Genomic DNA, 19681 nt, shown 5'->3' with positions numbered 1-19681 from the left:
CAAAACAGGTTTCACAAGGATGCAAATTAAAGTAGGTGTGAATGCTAAGGTAAGCAGGGAGGGTATAGTGGGCTCATCTTCTAAAATGATTTAGAAGAGGGCATGAATTCTGCATGCCTGCTCTCTGAAAAAATGGCTCTTATCTTTGAAACAACCACATGGTGAACTGCCAGTCGCATGGTCAACACACCTGTGATATGTGAATATACACAGAGTGTACGCCTACTGTTGCCTTAGAGACTTGTTGGGGGTTTGGCATTCAAGGTTGTGTGTTGCTTAGGAGATGCAGAGCCGGGGTGAGGAATGTACTCTGTGCACCTGCTAGGCGTGCAAACGCGTTGTGGCTACCTGATATGGATCCCTACCTGATTTGGGCCATGAATATGTGGTTAGGTTAGTGTTTAGAGTGTTTAGGGTGGTTAAACCAGTAAACCAGTAGCAACACCCATGATGTGCACGGGGGCATCATCTGGAGAAGTGGAAGCGGAGCTGGTGTGGGTGACAAGATTCAGGAATGTTGGTCACTGACTGAAGCACAAAAAGAGAGGGAACTAGCAGGAGCATAGGAGTCATAATGGTACAGTCTGGACAGTTCAGATTTCAGGTCAGGGTTCAGCTTGGTGAATAATCAAAGTAGTAGCTAGCTGTCCAACTGAGGCCAGAGTCAAACTCAGTCCTTTTAAAATGAACCAAAACAACTTCATTAGACCTCAGACCCCCACCGTATTTTTCTTCAAGAGGACCACTTTTGATCATTTTGTTGTGCCACATCTTCAAGAATCTGATGAGAAACAGACTCACACAACATCTGCCCTTTTATGTTGTCTCTATCCCATATTTCAGTTGATGCTGTAGTCTGTTCATGATTTTAAACAGCCCTTCACTCCCCACAGCTTGTCATTTGGGTACACTATGTGATACCCAGGGATGTCCAGTGCCTAACCCTACTCCTGTTGCCTTAGAAAGTTTTTTTAGATTCACCATTTAAGGATACACTGGGATACTCAGGAAATGAGGTTGCAGGGAGGGGATGGTGAGTGATAGTACATCCTAGTATATCACTGGGCCACGACTACATTTAAAAAGAGCCTCTTCTAACCTCAGTTCTGTGAACAGCGGCTGTACTGGACAGCAGATTTCAATCCCTGATTATTTATAAAGTAAAACAGAGGCGATACTCTCACTGCCAGGGCAGAATCCAGCATTTTTTGATGATAAAGTTACGCTGCTATGGTGTTTTCCCTACTTCCTTGTTCTGATGGTTACATTTTTGCCTTCCATCTTCATCTGCTCTTGCCCCCTTTGTCCAGTGAGCAGTTTTTGAATGTGCGCGATTATTAACTGTCATGAAGATATGATATACTATTATTGTTTCATAGGGAAACGTAATTGTAGCTCTTATTGGGGTTATTATCCACTCATTTCCTCAGAAGATGATTCTGGTGTTAAGCCTGTTTTCCACCAAGCACTGTCTCCCTTGTAAAAAAAAAAAAAAAAAAACGTCTGTGGCTATTACTAGAGAAACAGTTATCATGCCCTTACCTCTTCATTTGACTTAAATTGAAATTTCTGCAGATGCAATTTCTTAGTGCATCTACAAACGTTTGCAAGGGCTAACCTCATAAACCATTATAAAATGTTTATTAGAAGTAGTTTAAATGTTTTGGAATATGTTTTATTAAATATATTAATCTTAATCTGGGGAATGGAGAATTTACCCTACAGTGGGTAAAAAGGATGAGTCAATGTTGGATTTAAGAGGAACAATACAGATTCTGTCCAGGAACTGGCAAAGTGAAAGCTGTCTCATAGTTAATAATCTGTATGTAAAAAATGCTTTTCATCTATTCTCTTAGTTACACTAATATTGTTCACAAGAAGCAGCCATTTTGAGTTGGTCTTGTTGCTGATGCACAGCAAAGCAGAAATTTACACACGCGCAGGAGCTTGGCTGTTCACAGCAGAAGTGTATTTCTCAGTGCTGGTTACTCTCTTGCTCTCGCTCTCCTTCTCTCTGCTGTGTACTCTGTGTGCAAATAAAGGTGAAAGGAGCTGCGGTGTGCCGATTCATTTTGAACAACATTTTAAAAAACAGCCAATAGTTGAAAGCTCAACCGACGGCTGACGTGTTTGGTTGACCAGCCAATCATGTAACTTTGATCACGTAGTCACTTGCTCATTCACTCAGCGACAGGTGCAGTTGTAAGATTGGCTTCGCCGTGCGGCCTAGCCAAAAAGGAGAGGGGCGTCTGCTGCGTGATAGTGAGACAGGAGAAGTGGAGGCCAAGTTGGTGTGGATGACAGGACTGAGCAATGTCGTATGGACAAATCAGGTGACCTGGCAAAGCTGCCGCCAGCTGCCCATCCAAGGCCCGAGTGTTCATTTAGAAGTAAGACTGAGCCTGAGCCTGGGGCACAGTGTCACTCTGTGATGTCTGGGGCTGCCCAATAGTTAACCTTCACAATGGATCTGATCCACAAAGTTAAGATGTTGAAGGTAAGGATTAAGGGCTGCAGATAGTTAAGTATGGGTTAATAGTCTTATACTACACTACAGCTGATTTGGCAGATTCTGTTTTGTTGGTACGCTCATGTTTTTACTTTTGGTTTTGTTTTGTTTTTTAATCTGTCATAGCCTAAGGTTGGATGTTTTTACTGGAACATTCGATGGGAAGTCATTATCAAGTTCTTGCTCCCTCGGGTTCAGTTTGGATCTGTTATCAGCCATTAACCAGCTTGTTAATGAGTTATATCATTAATCTGAGCACAGTGAAGGAATATTGGATTACGTCCCCTATGCACTACAAGTGTTTTATGGCAAAGCCCGGTCTCATTTCGTAACACATAAATAGAGATGACCTGAGTAAGAGTTATACCAATAGCGCAAATCTGTAACATCAGCCACACAGCCATGCTGCTTTTGTCAGATTTGCATATCTAAATAAGTTTTCTAATGTGACTGGTTTATCAGTTTGAGTATAATTCTTTTCAAGTTTGTATGTTGTTGATTCTTTGACGAGTAAAAAAATGGGATAGTCTAACATGTTGCATGTCATGGTCGCATTTTAAAGCAGATATTTTTGGATTTAAGTCACATGTGAAAAAAATTGTAATGTACTATTCACAACTTGCGCACAACGTTGTACTGGACTATTGAAGTTCTAGGGTTTCAACTTAAGAGGCAGAAACAGAGGAATTTCCTTTGTTTTGCAATCAGTTCAAACCCCCCAACACAGACATGGTATTCAAGGTAATCCCTGATTCAATAGATTGAACACATGTAGACCTGAACATTTGAACTCAGTCTTTCTCTGTGTGTGTGTGTGTGTGTGTGTCTATTTGTGTGTGTGTCTTTTACAGGGTTGGTCGTGTGAGGATTCTGATGTTCACCAGCCTCTGCCAATTTGTGTTTGGTATTTGTGTGGCGTTTACTGGAAACTACTACTTTTTTGTAGTGATCCGCTTCCTCCTCGCCATGGTGAGTCTGTACATTTTGGTGTTTTTGTGCATTTCTGTGTAGTGTGTTCGTGCCGTGGATGCTACCACCGGGTACAGGAGAAATTGCAAACACATGTGGAGAAGCATGAAACACAAAGAGAGAAGAATGTTAGAAAACCAGTCTGGACAATAACCTTCACTGCAGGGGTTGGTGGTAACAGAGCACTCACAATGGCATTATGTACTGTAAGTATAGAAATGTGTGTTTCTATGCTGTTATGTTACTTAAAAATAAAATTATTCTTATGACAGATACTTGTAAAAAAAAAAAAAAAAAAAAAAAAGTCTTACTTTTGGTAGTACTTTGCAAGTGAAAGTGAGAAATTCAGAGGGAGGACAGGTCTTCCACTTGTTTATAGAATGTGGCAAAAGAAATTGGAAAAAATTATGTTAGAATAGAATAGTAAATAATAAATAATAATGACAATAAAATTTATTTTTGTAAGCACTTTCACAGAAACAGGTCACAAAGTGCTTTACAACGGCATCATACTATTAAAGAGAAAGTAATACAAATACAAAATTAAAAAAAAATAATAATAATACATGTGAAGAACAATGCAGAAAGAACACATAAAAACACAGTAAATACAAAAATGCATATTCAGCTTTAAAATGGTGTTTTTCCTAAAACAAATGAAAAAAAAAATCTACCACTTTGAATAAGATAACCCAATGCAGTTTCACTTGTATAAATATGTTGAAACTGGAATAAGGCAGATCCTGCCACCAGGATAAAAAAAATGACACTTGATTCAAGAAAATTCTCATAAATTCATTAGCAGTGAAAACAAGAGGCAATATCCTTCTTCAAATCCCAATGGCAGATTTTTTCATGATTTTAAGACTAAATAGCTTGTCAAAATGGAGATTTTTTTTTTTTTGCTATGACAAAAAACACCTCTTTGTGTATGCATGTATTTCTATGTTTGCAAGTGTGTGTGTGTACATAGGCGGAAAACATGTAATCCATGTTGTGTGCATGGAAGAATACATCCGTACAAGGCAAAGGAAGGGAGCCATTAAAGTTGAGCCTGAAGAAACCTTGCAGTGTATTCGCCGCTCTCTGTCTGCTCCCATCCCCCAGCCCTGTAGAGCTACAGCTGTTGTTTTTCACATGGACTCAGACACTCAGTCAGATACTGTAACTCCCATGCTCTGACACACACACACTCACACTAGTGTGCACAAACTAATACACAGGCCACGCTGACACTGTGCACTTTCAGTCTTGCAAGCACAGACTGTGGACCTGGTCAGTACCAAATTAATATTCATTTTATTTATTAACTTTTATTTAACCAGGTTAGGCTTGGTGACATTAATAATTTATTTTTTAATTGAGACCCGGTTAAGAAAACAACATCAGGAGATATTAAAGTCATAGATCATCAATATAAAGCAATTTATAAAGTCAGGATATCGTCAAAGTAAGACAAAAATAGCAAAGTGAAACGGTATATACACAGAAATTACAATAGAGAGAGTAGAGATAGTAAATTAAAGTGTAATCTGTGTAAGAGCTCCAACCAGTCCAATAATAAACTAGGTTCAGGTTCATAAGGCCAAACCTATTTAAAACTTGGCTATCAACAGCAAAGACAGTTCATTACTGCCACAAGATCCTCCATTACTATATTCAACATTTGTACAGTGTTAAACACAGAACAGCTCCTTCAGCCTTAAATCACTTTCCAGTGAGTTCCAAGAAATGGGAGCAGAGATATTTTTGACTAAATCAATTCTGACATCAGGGGCAGGGCAAAGCACAGAAACAATTACAGTGAACAGTACTTTCCACACGTTTTTTTTAGGTGTTTGAGTTGAAATGGTCAGGAAGCAGAGCCAGGTGGGCCTTGTAGAAAAAAATGTGCCAAGTAGAAGTCAACGGGTAGACAAGCTGGGTCAGTAAACCCTAGGCATACAAGGCTTAGTGTTGAATGTGAACTTCACAGTCATAACAAGCAAGCGTCTTTACATGCCTCTTGAAGGAGGCATGTAAAAATAAAACATTTCCATAATTAAATACTTTCAAAATATTTTCTTTCAGCAGCAAAAGAACATTCTTCAGAACGTTCTGTTCTGCAAAAACTGAAGGCGGAGAGAATAGAAAAGACTGTATTGCACGGCGCCAGAGGACACAAAGTGCTCATTAAATCAGTTCAACATTTCAGCCCTAACCCTGTGTCTAGAGAAGAGAGCGCTAAGATTTAAAAAAAAAAAAAAAAAAAAAAAAAAAAAAAGCCAACACAGAAGAATTTCTGAGCTTCTTGTATTTGTTCTACCTTTTTCATATTTATTCCAAACAAACCGCTCTTGTTGCCTTCTGTAAACATACTTCATCATACTTCAGAGTGGAGCGGCAGAGGATGTTTCCCAGGGAAGAGGAAGCCTCTTTAGAACAGAACAGCAAACTGAGTACAGGATGAAACGCTATTGGTGACAAAGAATTACAAGACTGACATATATTTACATGGAAAAAACATTAATTAATGTGTGACCCTTTGAAACCTGAGCAAATTCACTTGATTTATTTCTGAAAAGTGATATATTGAAAATTAAATCACAAAATTATAAAACTACCAAACAAAATGTAAAAAAAAAATGCATTAAATTAAAATGAAAATTACCAAAAAAAATCTAAATAAAGGCCCCAGCTACCAGCTCCTGGGTTTCAAATAGCTACTAATGTGATTGTGTTTGTTATTTGGCTTAGATGGTGATGCTGCAGAAAAAAACTCTGTGGACCAAAGATTTTTTTGGTTGACCAAAATCCCTACCTACTACTGATTAATCATTTGTGTGTATGTGTGTGTTTTCGCATGTGTAAGTGCGTGCACACACATTTGTGAGCCATTTGTGAGCGTGTGTGTGTATGCTACAAATGCATGCAGCATACAAGGATTTTGAAGCATCAGCCTCTCCTGCCTCTGGAGCCTCTGAGAACACTTTAATCTCTTTCTGTATCTCCTCCTTCTCTACCCTCCCTTTTCTCATTCCTTCCATCCTCCCTCATGTCCTCCTCACCCGTCCTCCCTCTCTCTTTTCCCCTCTATCCACCTTTGCATCATCCCTGTTCTTTATTTCCTCCCTCACTCCTCTCCCCCTGCTTTCCCTTGCTCCCTTCCTCTTTCTCATTTCCTATCTTCCTCACTCTCTTGGCAGGTGTCCAGTGGCTACCTGGTGGTGGTGTTTGTGTACGTGACAGAGTTCACCGGCATCAAGGTGCGCACGTGGACCTCCATGCACGTGCACGCAGCTTTTGCCGTGGGCATCATGGTGGTGGCTTTGACCGGCTACCTGGTGCGAGTCTGGTGGATCTACCAGATCATCCTCTCCATTTGCACCTCGCCCTTCCTGCTCTTCTGCTGGAAGTTCCCCGAAACGCCCTTCTACCTCATGGCCAAAGGCCGCATCCAGGAGACACAAACCCTGCTGGACACCATAGCTCGCTGCAACGGCATCGAGTGCAGGCTGAAGGCAGAGGATCTTCGAGACTCAGAGGGTGACAACTCCAAAGCCCTGCTGGAGAAGGAGGCTGATCCGCAGCCAGCGCTCTCTTCTCCAGATGAGAAACTGTCCATCCTGGATCTGTTTGGTAGCTGGAGGATGGTGGGCCGCACATGCACAGTTTGGTCCATCTGGTTCATCGGCAGCCTGGGCTACTATGTCTTCTCCTTGGGCTCAGTCAACCTAGGAGGAAACCAATACATCAACCTTTTCTTGGCTGGTAAGTGCTGGACTGGCGAATGTAAATGCATTTGTGTATGATATCAAAGCAAAGTAGTGGCACTGATGTTGGTGACATGTTCCAAAATTAAGACTAACCCTAACCCTAACCCTAACCGTCTTGGGTCACTCAGATGTTGATGAACAAAAGGACTATGGGATCCAGCCTTGTGTGCAGCAGGTGTGATTCTTGAGACTCTGCTGGCCTGTTTTATGCAAAAGTCGGAGGAGTAATGCATTTTAAGTGTGAAGGATTAACCTTTGTTGATCCCTGTAGAGAAACTCTTTCTCTGCATTTTGGCCTGTCCATATAATATAAGAAGTAGTGGGCAGCGAATGTGCAGCGCCCGGGTACCAAGTCCAGTTCTATGCCAGCATCTTGGTCAGGGGCACTGATAAGATGATTAACCTAACATTCATGTTTTTTTTTTTTGTTTTTTTTTTGTATTCTTGGGTCAAGCATTATGAATATAAATCTGATTGACCCACCACAGCAGCACCACCAGGCCCAAATGTCCCTAAGCTTCCATCAGCAATGTCTCACACATAACACATCACACATCACATGAAAAAAAAAAAGGAAAAAAGTCTTCTCGGGCAGTCTGCACCAGTCATGGGGGATGTCACGGTGACTGTTGACTTGTATGTATTTGCAGAGGGATTAGCCAGCTGTTGACAACTTTTGCAGTGTGTATTCATTGCCCAATCTATTTCTGAGACCCCCTTTGTACCTATGGGTTCTAAATACAGGTTGTGTCTTTGTGTGAGTCTCTGTGTTTTCATGTGTGTTTCAGTGTGTTGTGTGTGTCTCTGTAGTAGGTCGGCCAAGATTTTTTTCAGGTGACCCATTTTATCTAATAACACAGGTACCTTTTTTTCCATGTAAACAAATAGGCCTCTTAGCCTTAGTCCAGCCTGTTTACCAAGTGCAGCAGGATACTATTTAAAGCTGTCAGGAAAAGCGTTCATTAAACTATATACTATGGTTAACACATTTGTGCCATGGGCTTTGAAATATAATGCTCAATTAGAGATAAAGACATTATGTCATAAAATTAGATTTGTGAAAAAATAAGATGAGCTACTGTTAATCCATTTTCACATTCTTTACCTCTCTTCTTCTATCTCACAAAGGCTCCTCTGTGTGAAGTGGCTCACTGAAAATTTGCATATATGTAGCAAGCCAATCAGGGGCAAGCCTAATGTAGTGCATTGTGCTTCACATAGTATTTAAGGCAGCGTACCAAGCTGCCAGCATCCTTTTCTCTTCAGCAAAGTGCTCACTGGAAATGAAGAGCCTCTCTAAAGGATTGGAGTTGGTGTTTGAAACCAGGGAATGCCCATCTTGTCCCCGCTTGATTGCCGCTATCAACCCGCACTCCATCTGCTTTGAGTGCTTCAGCTGGGAAAATCCCGACAAGGGCATGATGCAGCCACCTCCCTGTGTGCACTGCGGGGTGCTCCCTGAGGTGAGACACCAGCAGCAGTGGGAATATTTCCGCCACTTCGGTGATGAATTTCCGCTCCACTACACTGTTGTTTCCTGTTGCCAACCTGGAAATGACGGCTCTGGACCTGGATGGCTGCTCACTGACACCACTACTGACGTGACCACTGACCACCAATGACCCAATTGATGTGGAGCCATGAGCATTTCAGGAATAAGACAACAGCTCCTCGTTGTCTGGAGCCTCTCTGACGTCCAAGATTTCCCCACTGACTTCGGCCAGGAAAGATTTCCTGGCAGCAATGAAGATGACGGCGGAGCATATCAGGCTCACGGTGCCCCCACTGATCCCACCCAGACCAGTCAATGAACTTTGTGAAGGGCCAACTCACCAGGCCCAACCAGCCTTCTTGTCTCCCGCCTGTCCAGACATCTGGCAATGTGTCGAAGCTGCCTTGGAAGAGCCGTTGAATACCAGGGCGCTGGTTGCTGGATTGGTGGATTTCTGGAGAGTTGAGGGCCACATGGAGGCTACCTTTATTCATCGGGCTCCACTAACTGTACCCAAAGAGTCAAGTGGAGGGTGGAGCCCCTGTGAGATATAACAAAGATTACAATATTGTAATGTTAGTTCCATAAGCACAGGTGTAGCCCTGAACCTACGGACCCTGCCACTCTTATACCATTTTTTTAAGAGAGCTATGGATGCCAGCAGCTTGGAATGCTGCCTTGAAGTGTGTGAAGCACAATGCACTACAGTGGGTTCACCCCTGATTAACTAGCTACATACATCCAAATTTTAAGTGAGCTAGTCCACACATATGATCGGAGAGCCTTTACCCAAAGAGTCCAGAAAAGGGCTCCGTCTGTGCTTCCAGAACTAGGGTTATCTCTATATCTTCATCAAAAACCTGTATCTCTTAGTGCATGTCACATGGATTCACCGTGCTTTATGTTTAAGAAGGAAAAGAAGATCTGCAGAGTAATAAACCACTGCTTTGTTTCAACAAACAAAGCATTGGTGAAGTGGAGGCCCTGTCTGAATGCCCACCAGATGCTGTTTTAAAGCATCTTTCCTGACACAAGTGAAAGCAAAGAAAGAAATAATTTGTTTGGCAACAGTAATTCCATTGTATCTGACACTGTAACTGATGTCATTTTGAACTTAATTATGCTAATCGTATTACTTCTTAATTTCTTCTCTATAATCTAGATCACAGCTAATTCAGTCTGCTTCCCCGGGCATAATGAAACATTTGAAGTCTCCATAGCTGCAATGCTTTTTTGACTTTTGGAGACATGCATGGACAGCTGAGATTTACACACATCTCAAATGATGTTATTTAGGCACCCAAGCCAGGAAGTCATGCCCTGCGTTCCAATACCCATACTACCATACTATTTAGTAGGGGAAAAAAGAATTAGTATGTCCCAATACATACTAAACTACATACTTTTTAAGGGCAGCTGCAGTACATACTAAAAGTAAAAAGTATAAGTATGCGATTTAGAACGCAGGGTTGGTCATGTCAAACTCTGACCCACAGCTGCTGTGATTGGCTGTTTCCAGGTGCAGTAGAGATCCCCTCCTACCTGGTTGGCTGTTTTGCAATGGACCGAGTTGGGAGGAAGATGACTTGTGCCCCAGCGCTGCTGCTTGCCGGAGTTGCCTGCATACTCATCATCGTGGTGCCTTCTGTATGTACTAAAGTTTTTGTGTGTATGTGTGCATGTGAGACACAGTGTGCCTAAAACTGCCTTTGTGTTTATCTGTATAAATGCAAGGAATTTAAAGTGTTAGGTAGAATCCTCAAATCTACATAATACAACATACAAGTTATTATAATGGTTACTACATTTGGGCCATATTTTGACCTCCTTAGTCACAAATTCATTGCACTTTAATCGTCACTTTTATTTTCCAGTGTGACATGCAAAATCGCTTTCCCACAAAATCACTGCTTATGGTTTAGTTGGCAAACACCCAATAATTAATGTCCAAGCAAATATGGCCTTAGACCTTGAAGATCATTCTAAATAGTGCAGTCAACAAACATGACGTAAAAAACAGAGATGTGGAAACACAAGGACGAGGCGCAGATCAGAAGAAATTATTAGAAAAGCACAAAGTTCGGGCAGTTTGAGTTTTGTATTTGCGTGAGGTCTCTCTCCTTTTTTGCATTCTGTGTGTGTCAGTCACTTCAATAATATGAATGCATTAAATTATTGTTTGTAATTTGCAATAGTCGATGACTATTGCACACCTGTCTGGCTAGGAATGGGGTCTCCTCTTTCTCTCTGTGGTCCCTGTCAAGATTTATTCATTTTTTTCCTGTTTAGCTTTTTTTTTTTTTTTTTTGTGTGTGGGGGTTGGAGGAGGGTGGGGGGCTCTTGCTCACTATGAGGATTAAGTGAGGGCGTGTCATCCTGTTTTTTGTACATAAGTGGGCATGTAAAGCCCTTTGAGACCATAAACTGTGATACTAGGCTCTAAATAAACCTGAACTTCAACTTCAACTTCAGCTTCAAAAGGGTCCCAGTTTGCTGAGTATAAACAGGAAACAAAACAATTTTTTTTTCTTTCACTATAATCACATTCCCACATACTAGTGTTTGTCCCACTTCAGTAAACTACATGAACAAATATGTCTTGGGTTTGGCAAACATGCCATGCCTTGCTAATGAATTTTGAAGACAGTCCAAAACATAACTATTAAGCGCATACAAGTAGTATGACTGTACTGTGGCTGTGACTGCACTGTCATTTCATTAGCAATAATTAAATCCTTGAGTTGTACCTTTTGATGAAGTAATGATTATAATAATGACCAATAATGTAGTAGACATATTGCTGTTATCACTACATGATCCATGAAAATATGACATAGCCCTTGTGAATTTATGGTGATGTAATAATATGATATGATCACCTTTGTCTACAGCAATTCATTACATTTCCAGGTTTTATTACATTTTCAACTCATTTAGAAGGATATTTTATCACATTTTGACCAAGTTATTACATTATCCAGGAGTTATTCGAATATCAGATGCTACATGCCAGCCAGGAATGATAATTTGGGGATGACTGACCTCACAGGTGATCCCTTTCCCTCAATTCTAAGAATTAACACAGAAGCCTCTTTCTCTCGTCATCCCTGTTGTACATGCAGGGCTCGGCTCTGGGTGAGTGGAGTCCCATAGTCACTCAAAATCTGCAGTATGCATACACAGTTTGAGAGGCTGAAATGATTGGAGTGCAGTTCTGCGATAATGAGCTGGAAAAAGTGTCACATAATGTTTTCTGTTCGCTCCCGATTTTTGTATAAAAACAGTGAGCAAAAAAATTCAGTGGTTATGAATATTTTGATTAAAGGTAAAATATACTATTTTTCTAAGCTCACAAACTGTGATGAATAGAATCAAACAAGTGATCTAATTTGACTCCATTATGTGGAAATAGGGTGGAGGAGAGCTTACATTGACTAGTGGTTTACTAGTCATGCAACATCTTTAACCACAGTGTTCTTGGCACTCCATACAGTTATCTACTTGTGAATATTTTACTGTTTCTGCAGCTACAAGCTGTAATTTTCTAGCTTTGATGTCTGCTAATCTGCCTCCTGCTGAGTGTTTATCTGTCCTCTTAATGCGTGCTCTGACCTTTTACTGGACAACTTACGTGGGTAACCTAATGCCTCACATTGTACCGATACATTATATTATACACTCCAAACTTCCTGAACCTACTAGGAAACCTCAGTGGGACCATAAGTCATGCCAAAAGCATGCCAAAGGCATATCTGGAAATGGTGTATTTTCATTCTGTTCTGTAACAGCTTCACATGCAGCCTTGAGAGCCATCACTTCTGCAATGTGAGTACTTTTCCCTGTCACTGTCCAGTAACTCATGACTTTATAATCTTCTGTGCAATCCATCCATCCATCATCCATCCATCCATCCTGCCTAAAATATAGGCTTATGTAGAAAATCAAGACAGCTTGCATTTATTTCTGACATGTTACTCAGGGCATTTGGTATTGGATGTTAACCTCTACATGCAGAAACATGAACTAGCTTGCCATGCTGTTTGGGGGCACTTAGCTTTCACCAGACTATAGGCATCATAAGGGTGCAGGTTACCAACAATGCAACATTCCCTTATCTTATCCTATCCCACTAATCTCTTTAAAACCCAACCATAAAGATAGTTGTGCTGTATACGTCTAGCTGTTTGTGTTTTTGTCTTACAATAAGGAGGCTACTTCACTTTATTGGAGCTATTGGATATCTCAAAAGGATCGAAGAAAGATACTCCTCTGGGGGTGCTGAGTCTCCTATTTCGCTGTGCATTCAGTATTTGGAACATAGTCTCTGTCCGGTCTTCATTGCCACTTAAACTTTGCCAAGACTGAACATACTGTAAAGCAAAGGGCATGATTTTACTTCCTCATTCCATCAACTGTCCCTGTACTCCACCTAGCTTGACCCAGATCTCATCTTGTTTGTCTGTTGATTGCATCTCCCTCCAGTTAGCCTTGTAATTCATCACACAGGAGTCTTCTGTTGGCTTCTAACGCTGTTATTACCAGGGCAAACTCAACCTTGTGATGCCTTTTCTTCAGCTCTTCCCACCATGCACCAGGAGCTCTCTATCCATCTTTTTACAAAAGCTTTCCTGTTAGGCTTCTGAGGGCGTTCGCTCTTCAGCAGTCAAAACCTCTTTTCATCTGTGAGAGATGTATGAGAGAACTGGAGTTAAACTCTCCTTTATAATCTAAGATACTTGAAGTGCTCTTCCTTTTTGATTCACACCATATCAGTAAAGAAGTTGTAAATAGCTGTCTGTGGCCCTCAGGGTTTTACTTGCTCCTCTTGCTAAACATGACTGTGTCAGTATTTTGTGTTGTAAATTAGGAAAACTACCAAATGTTGCCTCTAATTTATCTGATCATACAACCAATCATACACATACATTATTCTACACAGAACCTCAAAGTGCACATAAAATCACAGCATCTCCCACTCTTATCTCTACCCTGTGGGTGATGTCTGCTGGAAAGAGATTGGAAATAGCTTTTAACCTCTCCTCCATCCTCTTCTCATGCAGCCACACACTGGCACACCCTGTGATACAGTGGGGACCAACAACATTAACAACTTATACTGGAGGATTATAAGTACTCACCAAATGATATTCTGTGAACAGCACGGATCGTAAAAGGAGAGAAAAGATTTCACATGCATGTCTTTCAAATATAAGCTTTCCACCACACTGGTATAACAATGTCTACAACAGTTGCATGGAAAAATGTGCATTTTTTGTTTCTCTCTATCACCGATAGATACAACACAACACACTCAGAGAAGCCTTCACATTTGCTGCTCTAACCACTTAGTGATAAATATTTGGCAAAAAAAAAAAAAAAAAACTCTCTTCCTGTGCACAGATGCACAGGAAGTGACGCAATTTGTGTTTACTGCAGTAGCAAGAATTAGAAGAATATCCATGCAGTTACCATGATTAGCAGTAACCACCATGACCCCATTAACTAAATAAACAAGAGAAAAGACATAGGATGCCTATAATGTTTGATCACCTATTGATGTAAGGGAAACAACACAGCACAAAACAATTATTTCCAAATGAATGAATGAATGAGACTTTAATATGTAAACTAAAATACAAGTCCATTTAAGTCAAAATTTCCAATGGGATTTGTTGGTCTCCTGTGCCTACCCCTTCTCTTTGTGTTTCTTTAGCTTTGCGTTTGCTCCCATTAGAGTCAGTATGCTGCCATTGCCACATCATGGCCACATCAACAGTCTACATCTGCTGCGTCATGGCAAAAGGCTGAGTTATAGTCATCCAGGTGTTTGTAAGATAAGTAGGAGTACAGCTCTAGTCTCTTTTCAAGGGGAGTGTTATGTTTCACATGTGCGTACATGCACTTGCACAATCTCAGCTCAGAGATGTGCGTGTGTGAGATGTGTGTGTGTTTGAGTGCAGGCATTTCTACAAAGGGGCCTTGTAGGAGTGAATTCAAACTTTGCAGTTCACACATATGAAACATTCGCCTGAAATACTTGCATGTGTAAATACAAAACACTTACGCAAACAGGCGTATCACTAAATACGTACACATAAGGTTTCCTTCTTTGTTTTTATGGCATCCATTCATGGCGAGTGACCTTGACTCATTAAAATAAGTCATGCACACACATATACATACATTTATATGAATATAATGGACTAGTGTGCTCATGGTTTTGTAGGTCCCATACTGCATATATCAGAACCCTCTTTATGCAAATCAAAAGCAGAAGCAGGGAAGAATACCAGAGCCACAGAGAAAGACATGGGGGAAGGGAAGAGAACAACAGCAAAAGGGGGTGGAAAAGTAGAAAAATGGATTCCACATGAGTCCACAGCAATCTATCCTCCAGATTAGCAACCAGTGTTTTTAGGTTACTTTTTACCAAATGTGATGAATCACAGAATCACATCCACAGTTTTGAGAGTATGCATTTAAGTGCAGCTATCCAGGCACCGTCTGTGGTCTTGTTCACTTTTGTTGTTGACCATCAAGGGTCCAAGGTCTAAAGGTCAAAGGTCATGCCTTTCTATTTGCAAGTGTGATGAAATCAGAGGAGCGTACAGGGAACAGCTGAGACAGTTTCAGGAGTCAATGTTCTTGCACATCAAGTTTGTGCAGAATTTAGGTCAACATTTCAAGGGCCAGCACGGTGGTGTAGTTGTTAGCACTGGCGCCTCACAGTAAGAAGGTTCTGGGTTTGATTTCCGGCCAGCCACCCAGGGTCCTTTGTGTGTTGAGTTTGCATGTTCTCCCCGTGTCTGCGTGGTTCCAGTTTCCTCCCACCATCCAAAGACATGCAGGTTAGGTGAATTGGAGATACTAAAGTGCCCCTAGGTGTGAATGTCTTTGTCTGTCTGCCCTGCAATGGACTGGTGACTTGTCCCAGGTGTTTCCTCTGCTTTCCGCCCAATGAGCGCTGGGATAGGCTCCAGCAACCCTTGCAAGGATAAACGGTTTGGAAAATGAATGAATTTCAGGGAAGGTCATTTGAGCGAATTCATTAAAAGCTTGAGTTTTTTTGACATAATTGAAATGGACATACCAATGGATTTTTTTGTTTGTCATTTTCTTCCATTAATCTATCCCAACCTCTTGTTGTCTACATGTTGTCCCTCTTCCTCTCTACTCCCCCATCTGTCCTGCATCTCTCTTCTTCCTCTGTGCTACAGGACATTGAGGTGCTAGCCATTATTCTCAGCATGACAGGGAAGTTTGCAATAGCAATTGCCTTCGGTCTCATCTACCTGTACACCTGTGAGCTTTACCCTACAATTATCAGGTAAGAACAGTATCCAAAGAGATGTAACTTGGTAAGAACATACAACCCATTTTGGGGAGAGAGTATGAAGAAAATTTAACCTCTGTGTCAAGGCTGAAAAATAAATTCTAAAGCAAAAAAAAAAAAAAAAAAAACCCAAAAATTGAATTCACCAATGCCAACTTTGCAGTTTGTTCTCATCACATGAGATATAGTACATAGTAAGACCATCTTCTCAGAAAACAAAGAAAAACCCTATGTCATATTATATATAAATAATATTATATGTATATTATATATAATATTATATATATATAAATGTTATCTATTTTATATGGACAGATATAGATTTTATATTTTATGTTGAGTGGAAACTGTAGAAAGAATTCAGGTGATCCAACCCTGACTGTGTGTGTTCCTTCCTCCTCCAGGAGCCTGGCAGTAGGCAGTGGCAGCATGATGTGCCGGGTGGGCAGTGTGGTTGCCCCCTTCTGTGTGTACCTGGCTGATGTCTGGATCTACCTACCTCAGGTACTCACAATCAGATTTTCTTTTATTTATCTTGCTCAGAATTACAGATTGATTTCCCCATTTTGCTTTTCATTCTATTTTCTAATCTTGCCTCTATCTTGAACCCTGCATAGCTAATTGTGGGAATCCTGGCATTCATTATTGGAGTGCTGACACTGTTGTTGCCTGAGACCTTGGGCAAGCCTCTGACAACCACTTTGGAAGAGGCTGAAGCTCTGGGACGTGAGCCCAGCAAGAAGATCTCAGCCCTGGGCAATAAACATGCTGTGGACGGATTAGAGATGAACCAGCATGAAGCCAAGGTCTGAGGTCTACTCTACTGCAGGAAGACACACAGAGAAAATATATGTTTGCACACTGAGCTTCCCTGTGTATGAAATGCGCATTACAAATAAAATTGACTTGAAAAATAAATATTAGAGTGTCAAAGGAAAAAGCAGAGGAGACAGCCGCTGAAACCTTTGCCAGAGATCACAATAAAATCATTAATTCTCTGGACTGTTGAAAAAAAAAGAAGACAAAAAGAACAAACCTTTTGTAAGGCCATTCAGATAAAAATAAGTTGTTGACATTTTGTTCTGCAAAGTGACCAATACTTAAGGGTTACTTGAGACTCGAGAGCCCTAACTGCATTCATGCAGTATTGATATGGTGAGTCATGGATATCATGCCTTCAGAGCAGTCCATGAATTTACAAGAGATAGAAAATCATTGGTGCATGTGTGTGTGTGCTGTGTGCCTAAGTCTTAGGAAGCATGAGGGAATCTGCAGTCATGGTGTTGAGCATTTGTGTGAGCGGTAAAATAACCACACTGATTACAGTGCAGCTTGAGAGCTGTTTCTCACCTTATAACAGAACAAATATTATGCCATATGTTTTCTTATCATTACAAATGTCAGGTGTTCTACAAATAAATGTATAGATATGTAAGTATAAACATTTACACACACTCAAAAACACAGTCAGGCACACAGAGACATCTCATCTCATACATTGTAACTTCCAGTGTACAGTACTAATAATATATATATTTTAGTCTACAGTGACAGAAATGCCTGATTTTGAATTTTGAAGTGGCCTTTTCATTTTCTGAACATGTTTGAAGCTCAGGGCATCTATTGTCAGATATTACTGTGAAACTATACTAACTGTATTATTTTACCTGTATGCTCAGTTTGATTTTAATCTCGATTCCATCTGATTTATGATTACCATTGCTTACTATTATCTTGTTACCTTGTGTGTGTGCGTGTGTGTGCGTGTGTGTGCGTGTGTGTGTGTGTGTGTGTGTGTGTGTGTGTGTGTTTTTAGTATATAGCATAGTATGTGCAGCACTATATGCTGGCATTGTAGTTTTCTACATGTGTATTGCTGTATGAGGTAATGCTAGAATTTTGTTTTGTTTTGTTTTGTTTTGTTTCAAGCGTGTTATGTTTTGGACCAAAGTCAGGAATGGAAACCATGACACTGTGGAGTGTGTTCACCTGCTTTGCAATATTTTAGTACGATAATGTTTTCAATTTCATATCAAGCCGTTTCATGGTGCATTATTCTGAAGGAGTACAAAAAAAAAAAAAAAAAATCAGGACAATCTGACATCTGGTATGGTACTGATGAAATCTGATCACCAGGTGATGGACGCATCAAAGTTGAACAGTTGAACGATCATGGTCACTATGCTTTGTATTCCTTTATGGAGAAATAAATATGAAGGCTATACAATGACAAGTTGTTGGCGTCTTCATTTCTACAGAGTACTTTTTTGTCATCATTTTTTTTATTGGTATTTAAACATGGTTATATGGGGGCAAAGTTACAAAATAATAGATCAAAATTAAAGATTTCTACAGAGTACTTTTGACTGTGAGTTGTAAAACCTGCACAAAGGTCTACATGTTTGCTCAGATAAAGCTAGGAATTTTTGAATAAAGTTTATTTCGTTAATCTTAAAGTACCCCTACAGATTAACTCTCAAGGGGGGATTTGCAGGGCTCAACTTAGTGTTGGAAAAGCAGGGGAAAGTATTTTTGGCATGTGTGGGGATATAGAGAATGTCCAGGAACAGCCCGCTGCCTCTGACAGCTTTCTATTCGTCGGTGGAGAGGAGGTCCCCGCTCCCACCCAGCAAGGGAACAAATCCTCTGTGTTGAACTTTGGAGCAGAAAAAAAATTCATATAGATGTATGTAATGCATGTATGAAGGGAATAGGGTTTGGTTGCAGAGCACTTCAATTAAGTCAGATTGTGAAGTTGCTAATGCAAACGGCCAATTTTGCTGTAATGCCGGTGCCCTAAATATTGTCTGGTTATTACCAGACACTATGCAGCGAGTCCTGTGGCTGGTAGGGTGTTGGGTCAGGAATTCCCCTCCCCTCTCTCTCTCTCTCTCTCTCTCTCTCTCTCTCTCTCTCTCTCTCTCTCTCTCTCTGTGTGTGTGTGTGTGTGTGTGTGCGTGTTGGAGTGCTGGTCAGGGTTATTTTAGGACAGTGTCACTAATGAAGACAGATGCAATGGAGTGAAACTTGGACACAGACTTGGAGGATGTGTCCATATTTATAAAGTTGGGTACATGTCTGACACAGCGTTTGCTGCAACAGAAATAAACCTGGCTCTCAATCAACATTAACGGAAATATAAAAAGCTCGAAAGCAAACCTCCCCCAACAGTATGCAATAGTCAAAATATGACACTTCCACATGTTGGGTATTCGCCAATAGTTAATCACACCCACTGCCACACCCCTGCTTTGGCCAATTGGAGTGAAAAGCTATGCAGTTGTTTCTGGCCACCTGACCAACCTTTCTACAAAGGTTCATGGTGTTGTGTGAAAACATTTGAAAGTTACATGTATTTTTGTGTGAAGCCACGCCCACTGCCACGCCCCACTTTGGGCAGTTACTGTAGAAAATTAATGAATTCTTCCTTGGCCCCATATATGACCAACCTTTGCACCAAATTTCATGCAAATCCGTTCTTAACTTTTAGATATATCCTGCTGGAAAACAAACAGGAAAAAAATGGAATCAGGCAACCACAAACTCCACAGGTAAACATTAGGTTATGTGTGTATGTGTCCTTATGATTTATGTTTTACAGTGAAACATTAATTAAGGTGATT

At 40.7% G+C, this 19681-nt stretch overlaps 1 protein-coding gene across 1 annotated transcript in view; it reads left to right on the top strand.

Annotated features, from left to right (window-relative positions):
• The window catches only part of slc22a16 (solute carrier family 22 member 16), a 19549-nt gene extending 1356 nt beyond the window's left edge, over nucleotides 1–18193 (top strand). The window contains exons 3-8 of the mRNA XM_030046572.1: nucleotides 3361–3478; nucleotides 6664–7228; nucleotides 10245–10372; nucleotides 15943–16052; nucleotides 16463–16562; nucleotides 16676–18193. Of these exons, the coding sequence (XP_029902432.1) occupies nucleotides 3361–3478; nucleotides 6664–7228; nucleotides 10245–10372; nucleotides 15943–16052; nucleotides 16463–16562; nucleotides 16676–16870 (1216 nt within the window). The 3' untranslated portion in view covers nucleotides 16871–18193. The remainder of the gene's footprint in view (nucleotides 1–3360; nucleotides 3479–6663; nucleotides 7229–10244; nucleotides 10373–15942; nucleotides 16053–16462; nucleotides 16563–16675) is intronic.
• Nucleotides 18194–19681: the final 1488 nt, after the last annotated feature.

This window comes from Myripristis murdjan, chromosome 24, assembly GCF_902150065.1.
Source record: "Myripristis murdjan chromosome 24, fMyrMur1.1, whole genome shotgun sequence".
Lineage (NCBI taxonomy): Eukaryota > Metazoa > Chordata > Actinopteri > Holocentriformes > Holocentridae > Myripristis > Myripristis murdjan.
Note: the sequence above shows the minus strand (reverse complement) of the source record. Positions and strands in the feature narration are given on the sequence as shown.